General features: G+C 37.7%; 1 protein-coding gene across 2 annotated transcripts in view; it reads left to right on the plus strand.

Annotated features, from left to right (window-relative positions):
* Positions 1–7,618, plus strand: part of LOC117403320 (nidogen-1-like) — a 48,838-nt gene extending 41,220 nt beyond the window's left edge. For both annotated transcript variants that reach the window (XM_059024387.1, XM_034005381.3), the window contains 6 exons: positions 447–573; positions 1,154–1,325; positions 2,114–2,271; positions 2,565–2,688; positions 5,844–5,956; positions 6,913–7,618. In XM_059024387.1, the coding sequence (XP_058880370.1) occupies positions 447–573; positions 1,154–1,325; positions 2,114–2,271; positions 2,565–2,688; positions 5,844–5,956; positions 6,913–7,043 (825 nt within the window). In that variant the 3' untranslated portion in view covers positions 7,044–7,618. The remainder of the gene's footprint in view (positions 1–446; positions 574–1,153; positions 1,326–2,113; positions 2,272–2,564; positions 2,689–5,843; positions 5,957–6,912) is intronic.
* The last annotated feature ends 7,123 nt before the right edge of the window (positions 7,619–14,741 follow it).

Genomic DNA, 14,741 nt, shown 5'->3' on the forward strand with positions numbered 1-14,741 from the left:
AATGCAAACTGTGCAAGCAACTGTTGATGTATCATGGAGGCACAACCATTCTCCTTCTCCTTCTTCTTGACTGATAACCTGCTTGAAACGGTGACTGTTAAATAAAGCTTTGTTTTGCCGCTGCAGTTGGTGCTGATGCAATGCAGCATTACTGTATATGGTATATCGCAAGCAGCATCAATTACGTGTACATAAACAATGTGTATTTTTATTGAAATTGTAAAACATGTTTGCTGTTCTATATAACGTATTTTTAAACTACATTTGAATGTGTTTTATTCCATTTATATGAATTACCTGTAAAATTGAATTTTCAATCAAATATAAACAAGTAGCTATGGTGATATCACCAGTAAATTATGCAAATCCTTCGGTAATGTGTTACAAACCTTCGAAAGTCAAAATGTGCCCTTTGTTGCAGCCCTAAAAATGTGATGTTCCCACAGGACAAAGTGATCATTGCCGTGGCCTATGACTGTGTAGACAAGATGGTGTACTGGACAGACATCACTAGCCCGTCCATCAGCAAGGCCAGTCTGCAGGGAGGAGATGCCATCCCAGTCATTAGAACAGGTGGGTATCTGCACACCTGGGTGACTTCACCTATAGGGGATAAGGCAGTGATTCTAAAATATTTTTATTTAATGTGCATGAAGTCTGCCGGAAACCCTGTGTGCAAAAAAGCCATAACTTGAATAGGATTTAAATACACCTGCATGTAGATTTTTACAATATAAACAGTACACATAAATAAATGGACTGTGTTACATACAGTTTTAACGTATTAAACAATCACGTTTTAACGTACGTAACCGAGCAGAAATTTATTTATTTATTTATTTATTTATTTACGTGCTATTGGAATAGAGTAATTCTGTAGCAAGCGTTACAGAAATACTGACCCGCAACTCAACTAGGTAGCTTGTAAATTTCACTACAAACGTTCTGCTATTTATTTATGTATTTATTTATTTTTGTAACTGTTGCCCCAAACTTTTCAATTTTCACTCTTTCTCACTCTTGTCCCACAAAAGCCCAACATGGGTCAAATGTAAGAAATCACGTTTTTTTACTTAATCTGTGAGACGGAAGACTGTTCTGTGGTCTCTTTAGGCTTCAGACTGGGAGGATTCACTGTTTTTCTGTTCTCTAGATCTGGAAAGTCCAGAAGGACTAGCTGTAGATCACCTGGGCCGTAACCTGTACTGGACGGACTCTATGCGGGACAGGATTGAAGTGGCCAAGCTGGACGGCAGTCAGAGGCGTGTGCTGTTCGACGATGACCTGGTGAACCCCAGAGCTATCATCACCGATTCAGCCAAGGGGTGCGTGACATGTGAAGTGTGTTATAACAGTGCGTGACATGTGAAGTGTGTTATAACAGTGCGTGACATACGAAGTGTGTTATAACAGTTAGAGCTTCAGCTCCAATTTCGATTGTAATTTTGTGACGTGGACCAGTGTCCACATGGAGCAATAGTAAGTAAATAACCTTTTGTTTGGATAGATTTGAGCTGGGTTCCACAGGTAAAGGCCAGTGTCTTGCACAAGGAGATTTCCATTGCACTACCCAGGATGTAGTCTAGGGACAGCTCTCCATAAATGTCCAGTACCCCCATACCTTGATGACTGTAAGGTTCTGTCCTTGTTAGCAGTACTATGAATTTTTAAAATGTATTTAGTGTGCCCAATTATTTTATCTCAAATTTGGAATGTCCCATACATTTTGTTTCCCCTCACCGCAGCAATTCACCACACAGCTCAGGAGACCTGAAGGTTCAGTGGACGTCCTCCAATCCCTTTTACACCCAGGAACTCTGGAGGACAAAAGCCAGCCCTGCAGGTGTCTGCTTTTGAGCTTGAGCGCCTGCCCAGCAGGGTTCGCTGTAGCGCGATGAGAAGAAGCAGTCCCTGCTGGTTTTGGTTCCCTAGCCCACGGGAGGGCCAGAGCCAATACGACGCTCCCTTCAGAATCCCCAGCGAAGACCAGGGGATTTTGCACAGCCTGGACGCGAACCTGCGCTGTATGACTCGCCCTGCACATCACGAGGCTACCAGGTGAACCACTCGGGGACTCCTGCAGTATTATGACTTTTGATTGCTTTTCCAACAGTCACCTGTATTGGACTGACTGGAACAGGGAAGCCCCCAAGATTGAAACGTCTTACATGGACGGCACACACAGAAGGATTCTGGTGAAGGATGACCTGGGCCTGCCCAATGGTTTGACCTATGATTCTTACTCTTCACAACTCTGTTGGGCTGATGCAGGTATGTTAGTGCAACCATGGTGGAGAGGTTGGGGCATGAGTTGGTTAAAAACTGATTGAAATACATGTGTGTATTTGTTTTAAGATGCTTAATTTCTTTGCATCTCCGTTCTACCCAGCCTTTTGAAATGGTTAGAAAAAGTTAATACAGTAATTGTTAAATTATTTAACTCTAAACAAGCCAGCAGCAATACTAGTTGTTTTTCCAGCTGTTATCTTCAGTAGTTACCCTTTGACATCATAGCATTTGTCTTGATAAAATCCAAGGTGACGTTCCCTTGTTTTTCATTGCAGGCACTCGACGGGTGGAGTGCATCAACCCAAACCAGACAGGCCGCAGAAAAATCCTTGAAGGAATCCAGTATCCCTTTGGAATTACAAGCTATGGGAGGAATTTGTACTATACTGACTGGAAGAGGTATGTACTTTTTCTGTGATTTTTAATGAGGGTTTAATTTTCTCATTACCTTGCTTCACTACCTGATGTATATTCAAATTGAATCTATGATGGGGAATTGTACTATGTATTTAGATTTTATTGATGGTGAAAAAATAATCTTTTTTTTTTTTGTATACTTAACAATATTCTTTTAATTTCTAGTCGTACGTATGTTCAACACGCTTATGTGAACTTTTGTTGGGCTTCCAGTAACATTTACAAATATTTGTAAACGTGGGAAGCCCTATTGAGGAGTTCTATAGGCCTACTTTATTTCAAACAGTGCAGTAGTACACTGCAGTATGCAAAGAGAACAAAGCTTTAATTGTTGCTGCATAAAGAACACAGCAATGGTGAATGAGCAGATGAATGTATTTGTTCAGAAACTTTCATCTGGGTTTTTTTTTAATGAAATGCTTTAATCCTGCCAGTAAATTAGGGTCCAGAATAATAGGATGTATTCATTAATTTGTCAGTTTCTGCTCATTTTCAGTTCTCCAACACTGTGGCGAGAGCATCATGTTTGTGAAAGGCTTATAGAAAACTTGTTTCTATTCCTATTTCTGTGAAGTGATTTGCTTGTTTCAAAGTACAGCTGTGTGGGCTGTGGTTTCTCAGGATGTTTCCCATGGAATGCCTCTTCTACCATGGCTGGAATGCTTCCTGTACCACGGCTTTACTCCCACCAAGCCTTTCATGTTCATGCTCCTCACTTATCTCAGTTAAACATACGGACACCACTCTTTATTCTGCCTCGGGTAGTACTATTCTGTTCCTTTAGAAAACCCTATAACAGCGATATACTGGTGCACGAAAGGCTTTTTCAATCAGAATAGTGTTCCATTTGTGGCACTTGATTTAAGCTAGACTAGTTGGCCACAGGTATGTGAGTGATTTTCTCATAAGTCTGAGGGCATGATAACTCTACTGTCATGAGCTAGAACAAACAACTTATTCCAAAATGTAAAATAAAAGGACATTGAAATACAGATTTATCAAATGGCATAAAAGCTAAATGACTAATTCACCTCCCAGTAATTCAGTATATTAGGCACATCACTGAGGTATCTCTCAGCACAGCTTTGAGGACCACTGAGCTAGCAAATTTATAATTATGAACTTCTCCAGTACCAGTTAAGGGACATAGGTAACTCTGCCAGACTTTTTACTGGTAAACAAGATTTAAAATTTACTGGTAAGCACTATGTTACAATTAAATAATTGTTATCATATAACTAAACTTTCAGTAAACCACTATCTGATTTTCATTCTCCATTTTCAGCAGTGTTTTGTTTGTGAGTTTAAAGCTGTTTAATAAGTAGTTTTTTTTTTTGAAAGGTCAAACCTTGTGAAATCCCCCAGCTGCTTGTGGTTGTTTAGACGTTTTAAGGGTAACTTAAAACATATGTGTATAGCATGACTACGAAGGGCCTATTCTAATACAAGATGACTGTGTCCATAAATTGACCACGAACCAAAATAGTTTAATAGCGGTTCCTAATAATCTGACTGCCTTTAGTCACAGTGGCTACAAACTACAAAAGCAAAAGTGTCTTAATTTTTTCCCCCTTGTGTTTTTATTTTGTTGCTCTTAATTGTTTAAGTAAATGTCCATGCTTGTTTTAATATGTCTTTTGTTGCACTGTGGAGGTGTATTAAAGGATCAGTAACATTCGAATAACTAAGGAATTGAAACTTAATGAAAATAATGGGTACCAGCCTCCAGGTTAAGCTGCCTGTTGGGTGTTTACACATAGAAAAAATATGAACTACATATGATACTTCACATTTTTAATGTGTAAAGAATATACATAGCAATTTTGCTGCACAGCTTGAGTTTGCGTGTTATCAAGCTTCTTGTACTTCAATGGTTCCTGGCGTCTCAATGGTCAATTGTGAATATACCGCATGCGGTAGCTAAAGGATGGATTATAGAAATGCTGGGACACCTAATTGTAGCATGCTTGGGAATTGCCAGAAACACATGACTAATAAGTTCAGGTTTGAAAAAAAAATATCTACCTACAGTTGAATCCACTTCCTTGCAATGCGTCTTTTGTTACTGGTGAATAAGTGACTGGATTATTCTGCGCCGTCTTGGTGCCCCTCAACCTAACCAACCAATTTACCTATCTGTCAACTAAATTTTTGGAAGGTAAATCTGTATAATAGATACAATATTCTGTGTTTTGGTTGCTTTTTTATATTGCTAAAGCAAGGCGATGAATAAGGAATACAATATTATTGTTTCGTTATTTGCATTCGTGCAGTGTCAGTACAAGTTTTAAAAACAAATTGGACATTATTCTTATTTTTTTAATGTTTTGGGAGCATGTCTGTTGACTTGGAAAGGGACAGCATAAGAAAAAGGAAGATTTACAGAAAACAACTATAAAAATTGTAGCATTATTATTTTATTATTATTTATTTCTTAGCAGGCGCCCTTATCCAGGGCGACTTACAATTGTTACAAGATATCACATTATTATTTTTACATACAATTACCCATTTATACAGTTGGGTTTTTACTGGAGCAATCTAGGTAAAGTGCCTTGCTTAAGGGTACAGCAGCAGTGTCCCCCACCTGGGATTGAACCCACTACCCTCCGGAGCCCTAACCACTACTCCACACTGCTTCCTGCTGGTACTAGTGTGAGGAGACTTGAACGCAGTAGCAAACTACATCGAGAGGCCTCTTCCCTGACCTATAATATTAAGGCAGGACTAAATGGCTGCAAAAAAGACTTGGATTTTTTTTTTCAGGTGAAAAATAAGGAAAGCCATATGTACAGTATTTATTGAAAGTGCTTACGATTTCAAGGTAATGTTGTATTTCACTCACCCAAAATACAAATTACTCAATGACCCAAAACCTTATCTGGAGTGCTGTTGGCCACAATTCTATTATTAATTCTATTGGAATGTTATAGGAATACTGGCTTTTTTTTATTAGAATCAATACATATTTCCAGCCAATTAATTAAACAGGTGTGGTGGCCTTTTGCCTAGCTCAGCATACAGGTATTCCCATTACACTGGTGACGGCACTAGCCAAATCCGTAGTAATAGAATGATCTGTGAAAGCTTTAGTGTATTCATCTTTTTGTGGATTTTATTGTTTAATTTTCTGTCAGGGATGCCATTATAGCAGCAGACCGCACTGCTGGGAGGGAGAATGATGAGTTCCAGCCTCAGAAACGGTCCAGGCTGTATGGGATCACCACAGCCTATTCACAGTGTCCTCAAGGTATGGTACACCTACAGTATACTTTTTCAATTTGATTTTTCATATGGAAGTCGTTTCAAAACTTTTCAAAGATGATGTTCACAAACTGGTACCAACATGTGACCAAAAACATACATATTTATACCACAAACCATTCAAGAACAGGTACTAGAGATATTGTATAGACTATTACATTCACAAACAATAGTTTTTAAAATGAAAACAAACTTTTCTTTTGGGCAAAATTCACCTCAGAACTTTCAGACTATATACATTTAAATAGCCAATTTCAGGCCAGCCATTATTAGTTGCTAATGAACCTGAAAATACATAGTGCAGTTGCCTACTGAACTAATTCTTTCAAGGTAGAACGATCACTGCACTACCTTTGGTCAATTATCCCTTGATAGAGTAATGCACATTGGTCTTCATTCCTGTAGTGACATCACATAACTTATTGATTCATAATCTAGAGAAAATGCAGCTAGGATGATGATTGGAGGAATATATCTTGTGTGTGTTCAATTCAGCAGAATATAAGCATTTGAGTTTTGAAATAGGAAGCATCAGTTGCCTAATTTTCTGTGACCACTTAGGATTTACTCATGGACCACAAGGGGTTTGGAACCTCAGAGTTATGATATTGCAGGTCTAATGGACCCAAGACATCTTTCAGATTTGAGAATTATATTTTTTATGCAAAATCTGAATATAGAAATCAGTACTCAGTGTTTGATTTTGGTAGGGCATCGCTCTGCCTTTCATTTGAGCCAGAGTGACATTTCAGAGACATTGAACATATTATCATTCACACATTGTATCTGGATATTATGTGATGAGGACCACATTATATCAAACGCAACTGACATTTCTAGAAACATCCCAGTGCACTCATGATGATTTTATAAGCTCAATTTCTCATTCAGAAACTGCTGGAAGAGAGCAAGTCTATAACACATTCTTTGGTTCATCTACAGGTCAAAACTACTGTGCTGTAAACAATGGAGGGTGCACTCATTTGTGTCTAGCGACTCCTACAGGCCGATCTTGTCGTTGCCCTGACAACACAGTGGGAGTGGGATGTGTGGAGAGAGACGTTAAATCTTAAATCAAGAAAATAGGCCAATAGTCAACTCCAGGGCCTATTAAAGCTGGTGCTATCAGAAAACTCAATTTTTTTAGCTATAGTTACTCAATGTCACAGAGCACCAGTGACAGAATACAGTGTTTTTAAATGATTTATATTACAACACTTTTACATTTTTAAGGTTTGTTTTTATTCATGTTTGCCCTTTTTTTAATACATGTAAATAAGAACAAATACTGAAATATTTGAAATGCTACATTTTTGTGGTGCTTTTAGCTGTAATGCTCCTCAGAGTGGATGAAATCTCATAGAAGTATCGGGTATTACTGTGAAGTTTACAATATGTACAATTCTTTAGTATTATGTGAAGCAACGTGCCGGGTGATGAACACAGAGATAAGCAGCTGTATGTCTGCATCCACTGTGACCACAGCTGTTTTGAACTTCAGGCTTTTAGACACTGAACGGTCTGTTGGAATGCATGGCACCATGTGGTGGACGGTTTTGAAGGATTTCACATTGTCAGTAAATGCAGTTGGTGTAACTGAGAAGTTTACATTCTGTACAGCTGTCAAATAAACAGATTTTTTACCATGTTGTGTGGTTGGTGCTATGTATGTTTCTGATCATTTTCATCTTTTTAAACAATAATCTTTTCATATTTATCACAGCATACTGAACAAAAGTAATTTAAAGATGGCGCTCGCATTAAAAAATGAATTAAGAAACATTACCTTAAAATAAGGAAAGTTACACAAGTAAGCCTACATAGGATTCAAATAAACAAAACTGTGGCAATAAAAAAGTTAATTAAAGGTGAAACAAGAGTAAATATTTCATTTTTGGTCTTGTATGCAAATTCACGTCTTGTACTTTGAGTGGGGTTTTTTCTAAGAATGTATTCCACATACTGTTAAAATATAGGTGTGCGAGATGCTGTTGAGTGGCGTGTGTGGTGACGTCACAGACCAGGAAGTACCAGAAACAAAACAGTGGATGGGCGGGTGAAGCTGAACGCTACTGCGGTCATCATATTTATTAAATAATAAAATAAAACAAAAGATTTAAACAATCAACAAACAAAAAGGCACAAGTGCCAAACAAATAAACAAATACTGTTTAGCAGTCGTTTTTAAATGTTTCAACTCTCCTCGCTCTCTCTGCTCCCTGTACTCTCCTCTGTACACTCTCTCCCAGCACGGACAGCTGCTGGTTCTTATATTCTGGCCAAGGGGTTAACTAGCTGTTAATTATCTTATTACCCCTCGGCCATAGTCTGCACGAGTTTAGTAAGGATGCGTGACTGTCAGCTCGTTAAATAATCAGTAGCTGATCAGCCACACATCCTCACGAGGTTTTTAAAATATAAACAACAAATAACAAAATCGGCTTTCGCCGTAATAAACAAATCATAATAAATAAATAAACAAAGGGGCGGGATACTCTGCCACAATAGGTCATGAACATTAAAAGAGATACTTGGTCCTAAAAAAGACTAACAGATTAAAACGTCTTAAAATAACAAAGCTCTCTTGTGCTCCGCATAGCCAATAAATGCTTCTTGCTGCAACGATTTGGCGAACAAGTTGTGCATTTAGCTATGTTTTCAATTTCTTTGTCCACTTTCTGGGTCAAGTAACACTTGAGGGAGCTGACATATTGGAGCCTTTTCAGGCAGCGACGTGACATCAAGTTGTTGATTTCCACGATAGGCCAAAAGTTGCAGAAATGGGTCTATGGGATACAGCGGTGAAAACCCATAGTATGTGGCATAGCGGAGTGCAAAGGTTTTGGGTGCTTGAATAATGAGCGTAAAAATAAGACGAAAAAAGTTTTGTGTGCCAAAGCCTATTCAGAACGGGTGATCATAGCAAAAAAAAAAAGAAACATTACTACATAATTTGAGAACGGGGCATGGTTGGAATGAAAACCAGCAGACACAGGGGGTCCCCAGAACCGAGTTTGAGAACCCCTGGTTTAGCACAACGAAATAAACAAAAGGTAGGTCATTGTATATAATGCAATTGTATTTATTAACAATAAGGAATAAACTACATCAAAGTGGGCAAGATAAATGACAAGAACGAAGGTCATTGTCACCAAAAGCCATAGATGCTAGTATACAGGCTTTTTATTGCACACTTTGATGTACTTTTATTTTTTATCAGTTGTAGTCATTTACAAAAGCCTGAAAAAGTAGAAAACTTGTTTGAATTATAGAAAAAAATTATGCTGCTTTCTCTTTATGATTGTTTTCCAGTTTGGAAATTGTTACACTTCAGTTTTTCAATGTGTAGGCTCGCATGCTGTTTTCTCTGTTCTCACTCTAGAAATTATCATTTTCTCTCTGCTGCAATTTTACTCTGTCTGGTGATTATTATTGCTTATTGGTATCTGTTATACTGAAACAAGTGTTTTTTGTAATTTTTTACTGATTTACAATTACTGTATTTTTAGGTTGAAACTGCCTATTTGTGTGTTTCCTCCTTTCTCTTTCAGGCCGGTACCTCTCCCTTTCTCTTACTTTCAGGATAATAATAAACCTTCTTACTAGGTAGCATCCGGGTCAATACGTTCCTGCAACGGAGTCTCGCCTTCTTCCAGACTGACCGACTTCCCGGCCCAGGGAAAGAACTGTCATGCCAGCCTGTCCAAAGTCTTTCCCTTTCGCTGCTTGGCGCCCTCACAGGTCGGGAGGGAGATTTACAACCAAAACTCATTATATTTCCGTCACAGTAGCCTACAGAAGGATGTAAACCCCTGCAGTTCTAATAGAATGTATAGCGCTGTAAACGGCTACTGATGATGATGATGATGATGATAAATGTGTCTTGACCACTTACAGTACACAGTGCTTTTTTCTGTGTAGGCTAGTACCTTGAAGTACAAATCTAGAGTGATTTTACTTTAAATGCGCATGGTATGGAGTTTTTGTATAAAAATAATTGACACATAGACAAAAGTTATTGCAGCACTGTTTACATAAAACACATTTACTGCAAGTGCACCAAGTATTTGGAGCCGCCTTGGTTCAGTTTTCTCGGATTAAGCTGGTTGAAGACTCCTCGTTATCCTCGTCTGAATATTCACTTAACTGGGGTAGTCGGACCTCAACGGTTCATATAAATATCCTTCTATGTGGCTTTTTTCATTCATCATAATTGGATAAATGCCGTTGCAAGTAATTGTTAGCTGCAGCTATAGACTAGCAGTGTTCGGAAATAGTGAAATCAACGACCCGACGTCATATCCTGTGAGCCACATGAGACCCAATGCATAGAAGCTTAACATTGTTTTAATGCTTTTATACCGTAAATTGGCCGAGCAGGGGCTTTAAATTGTGTCAATTTTTCAGTCACATGTTTTCTATTGAAATGACTCTATATTCACTACCACTACAGATACCCTTTAACTGAAATCGAAATCAAGGAACCCACACATAAATTTTGCTATTCTCTGCTTTGTTCTCCCTGCACAAACTGAGAGCTGGACTATTCTTGAGAGACTGGATTCTGTAAATGAACATGTTTTTAAGAAAATAAAAGCACAGTGTCTTCTCTTATGAAAACAATCCAGGGTCTATAACTCAAACGTTGCTGCTGGCATGACTGAAGAAATGAAGTATTGCACAACCCCCGCCCGAATAGTTTAGTGTTTGATCATGGTTTAATGTTTGTGACATTTAACTGACCAAACAATGAACTCCTCTACTATTGTGAACTGTTTGTGGTTATGTTTAAGGCTTTTTGTATTTTTTGCATCAAAATGATGATGATGATGATGAAAATAATGAAAGCAAATTGTAACTATTGTTCTGGGTTGATTCCACGATAGTATTTGAAAAAGTAAGTAGTTTCAAATTACTTTCTTTGTTTTGTTTTTGTTTTCTTTTTATCGGTCCCCTTACCCTTTTGTGGTGTTTGTAATCATGCCAAGTAGTTCCTAATGCAATTACTCTATATACAGTTGTAGTCAAAAGTTTACATACCCCAATGGAAATTTATAATTTCTAAAAATTTCTCAACAAATAATTATTGGAAAACTCTTTTATAGCAAAAGTTTTGCATTTGTGGATGAGGAAAAAGTAACAAGAAAAATGTGTAGAATTTATTTCAGCATTTTCTTTCATACCCTGACAAGGAAAATGACATTTATATCTAGTTGAGGCACCTTTCGCAATAATAACCTCATTTAAATGATTAGGATATTTGTCAATGAGCATTTGGCATTATTCTTTAGTGATTTTTGACCATTCTTCAATGGAAATTTGTTCCAGTTCATTCAAATTCCGAGAACTTCTCTTGTGCAAAGCCTTCTTCAACTCATACCAAAGATTCTCAATCGGATTTAGATTGGGATTTAGACTAGGCCATTCCAGAACCTTGATTTTATTCTTCTTTAACCATTCTGAAGTAGATTTTGATGTGTGCTTTGGATCGTTGTCATGTTGGAACGTCCAGTTGCGCTTTAAACCAAGTTTTGTAGCGGAGGGTTTCAGATGATTGGCCAATATCTTTTGGTATGCTGTGGAATCCATTTTACCATGTATTGGAACTAAATTTCCTGTGCCATTAGAGGAAAAATAGTTACATAGAAGGATATTACTACCTCCATGCTTGACAGTAGGTATGGTGTTCATTTCTTTGTACTCCTCACCAGACTTTCTCCAAATGTAACGACTATCAGCGTGACCAAATAGCTAGTTTTTTTTTTGTTTCATCACTCCACAAAACGATTGACCAGAACTCATCATGCAAATGCTGTTTTGCAAACTTTAAGCAATTTGTCCTTGTGTTGTTTTCCTAAGAGTGGCTTTTTTGTTAAAAAAAAAAAAAAAAAAATCCTGAAATAAATCTATTTCTTGTGAATTTCTTTCCTTATCCACAAAAGCAAAACTTTTGCTACAAAAGATTGTTCCTATATTTGTTTGAGAAATGTCTAGAAGTTATAAATTTCCATTGGGGTATGTAAACTTTTGACTACAACTGTATGTATTGTATATGTGTGGATAGATAGATACTTTTTCAAAAGACCTTTATTTTCTACTTTGAAAAAGTCTTTAACATTACAAAAAACAATTACAATATTATATAATCAAGTATGAATGATCTTGTTTATATATATATATATATATATATATATATATATATATATATATATATTATATATATATATATATATTTTAAAAAAATATTAAATTAAGACTAAAAACAGAAGTTTACAATTGAATTTTAAATCCCTCCATCAGTCTCACATAGTGCACCAGCAATACACCAATTCATGGAAATGAAATGAAAACATTTCCAGATCATTTACCATACTGTGATATATTTAAAGTCCAGTTTAATCCTGCTGATAACTAGCATTCTAAAAACAGTAACTACATTGGTTTCACCAACACCAGCAATGTACGCCTTTCTGCTTTTTAAAATAGAGAGCTTGGCTTGTCCTAACAGGAAATTTGCTATCTGACACAAATATTATTTTCTTTTTATTGTAAGGTACACCAAAGATAAAAACACATTCAGAAAAAAAACAAACCAAGGTCTACAAACAGGCGCTTTGGACAAACAGAAAGGGGGAGTTAGACCCTGACAGAAAACAAAACCATGAAAAAGTATCTCTGTGCAAAAGGGGCATTTGTCTGTTATTCCAGGATCTAGGATGCATAGGTATGAGTTTACAGCGATGATGATTTGCAGAAGTCGCCACTGCAAGTCCCCTGATCTCTTGGGTAAAGGAGGTTTATAGAGACTTCTCCAGGTCGGTCTGACCTGCTCTGCCACCTCCAAATACTGCCTCCAACGTGTGTCTGGAAGTTCCTGTAAGTGTCTTTTGTGATGTATTTGAACACACATTTCATATATTTTTTGCCCTCTATATTTACCAGGGGGAGATCTGTCAAATGTTCAATTTTTAACAGGTGGCCTTGATCTTCCCCATTCAAATGAACAGATGGGGAAATCAAAAAAGAGGGGAAAGGGGTAAAGTAAGGCCTTTTCTAAGAAACCATTGTTCAGACTTTCCTCCTGCTCTCTGGACAGGGCAGTTTGAATCTGATCAAGTAACCTGCCAGCTATTCTTTCAGAGCGTAACCCTAGAGCTGATGACAAATGTTGTGGACTTTTCCATTTTGAACTTTACATCCACAACATGTCGTAGCTTTTACCATTGAGATTCTGTTAATTCTATTTTAAAAACAGGATTAAAAATTACTCTAGCAGCCAATAAAAATCAATTGGTTCTTCACTTCAAAATGGTCATTCAAAATGATCTAGACAGCATTCAGAACTGGGCAGACACATGGCAAATGACATTTAATAGAGAAAAGTGTAAAGTATTGCATGCAGGCAATAATAATGTTCATTATAAATATCATATGGGAGCTACTGAAATTGAAGAAGGGAACTATGAAAAAGACCTAGGAGTTTATGTGGACTCAGAAATGTCTTCATCTAGACAATGTAGGGAAGCTATAAAAAAGGCCAACAAGATGCTCGGATATATTGTGAGAAGTGTTGAATTTAAATCAAGGGAAGTGATGTTAAAACTTTACAATGCATTAGTAAGACCTCACCTAGAATATTGTGTTCAGTTCTGGTCACCTCGTTACAAAAAGGATATTACTGCTCTAGAAAGAGTGCAAAGAAGAGCAACCAGAATTATCCCGGGTTTAAAAGGCATGTCGTATGCAGACAGGCTAAAAGAATTGAATCTTTCAGTCTTGAACAAAGAAGACTACGCTGCGATCTCATTCAAACATTCAAAATCCTAAAAGGTATAGACAATGTCGACCCAGGGGACTTTTTTGACCTGAAAAAAGAAACAAGGACCAGGGGTCACAAATGGAGATTAGATAAAGGGGCATTCAGAACAGAAAATAGGAGGCACTTTTTTACACAGAGAATTGTGAGGGTCTGGAACCAACTCCCTAGTAATGTTGAAGCTGACACCCTGGGATCCTTCAAGAAGATGCTTGATGAGATTCTGGGATCAATACGCTACTAACAACAAAACGAGCAAGATGGGCTGAATGGCCTCCTCTCGTTTGTAAACTTTCTTATGTTCTTTGAACCCTCAAACTCTGCCAAGCCCTAAGCAGACTCTGATAAAATGGTGGGAGAGTTGACCTGGGCGCTATCTAGGAGGAAAAGCTGTTTATCCAGCCTGACGTAGTAAAGGCAGAGCCACATCACTCCATGGAAGTTTCTCATTGCTATACAGTAGTTTGTTGGTTTTTTTTACTGTTTGCAGCCTGAAATCTCTATGTCTACTGGACAACTCCATCAAACCCTGTCCCCCTTCTTCTAAAGGCAAAAGCAACACACATTGCCTTAACCAATGTAACCTATCCCAAAATAAACTCAACAACTCTCTGGATTTCATTTAACAGGTTTTTTTGAGGCTCCATACATATAAGTCTATGCCGAAGCATAGAAGCTGCCAGGTTATTTATAATTAAAACCCTTCCCCAGTAAGAGATCTTTTGTAAAATCCAACAGGTGCCCTTTTACTTTCTCAAACAGCCCCTCCCAGTTTTTCCTAACTGCCGTCTCATTCCTTAAGTACACTCCCAGGTACTTCACCTCCTCCTGGCTCCACTGCAATCCACCCGGCAGAACTGGGATCCCATGTCCCTTCCTATCCCCTATTAACAGACCTTCCCTTTTTTGCCAGTTTATTTTTAGCTGAAGAAATTGTTTAAAAATACTTATGGCT

The sequence above is a fragment of the Acipenser ruthenus genome, chromosome 5 (assembly GCF_902713425.1).
Source record: "Acipenser ruthenus chromosome 5, fAciRut3.2 maternal haplotype, whole genome shotgun sequence".
NCBI classification, from domain to species: Eukaryota; Metazoa; Chordata; class Actinopteri; order Acipenseriformes; family Acipenseridae; genus Acipenser; species Acipenser ruthenus.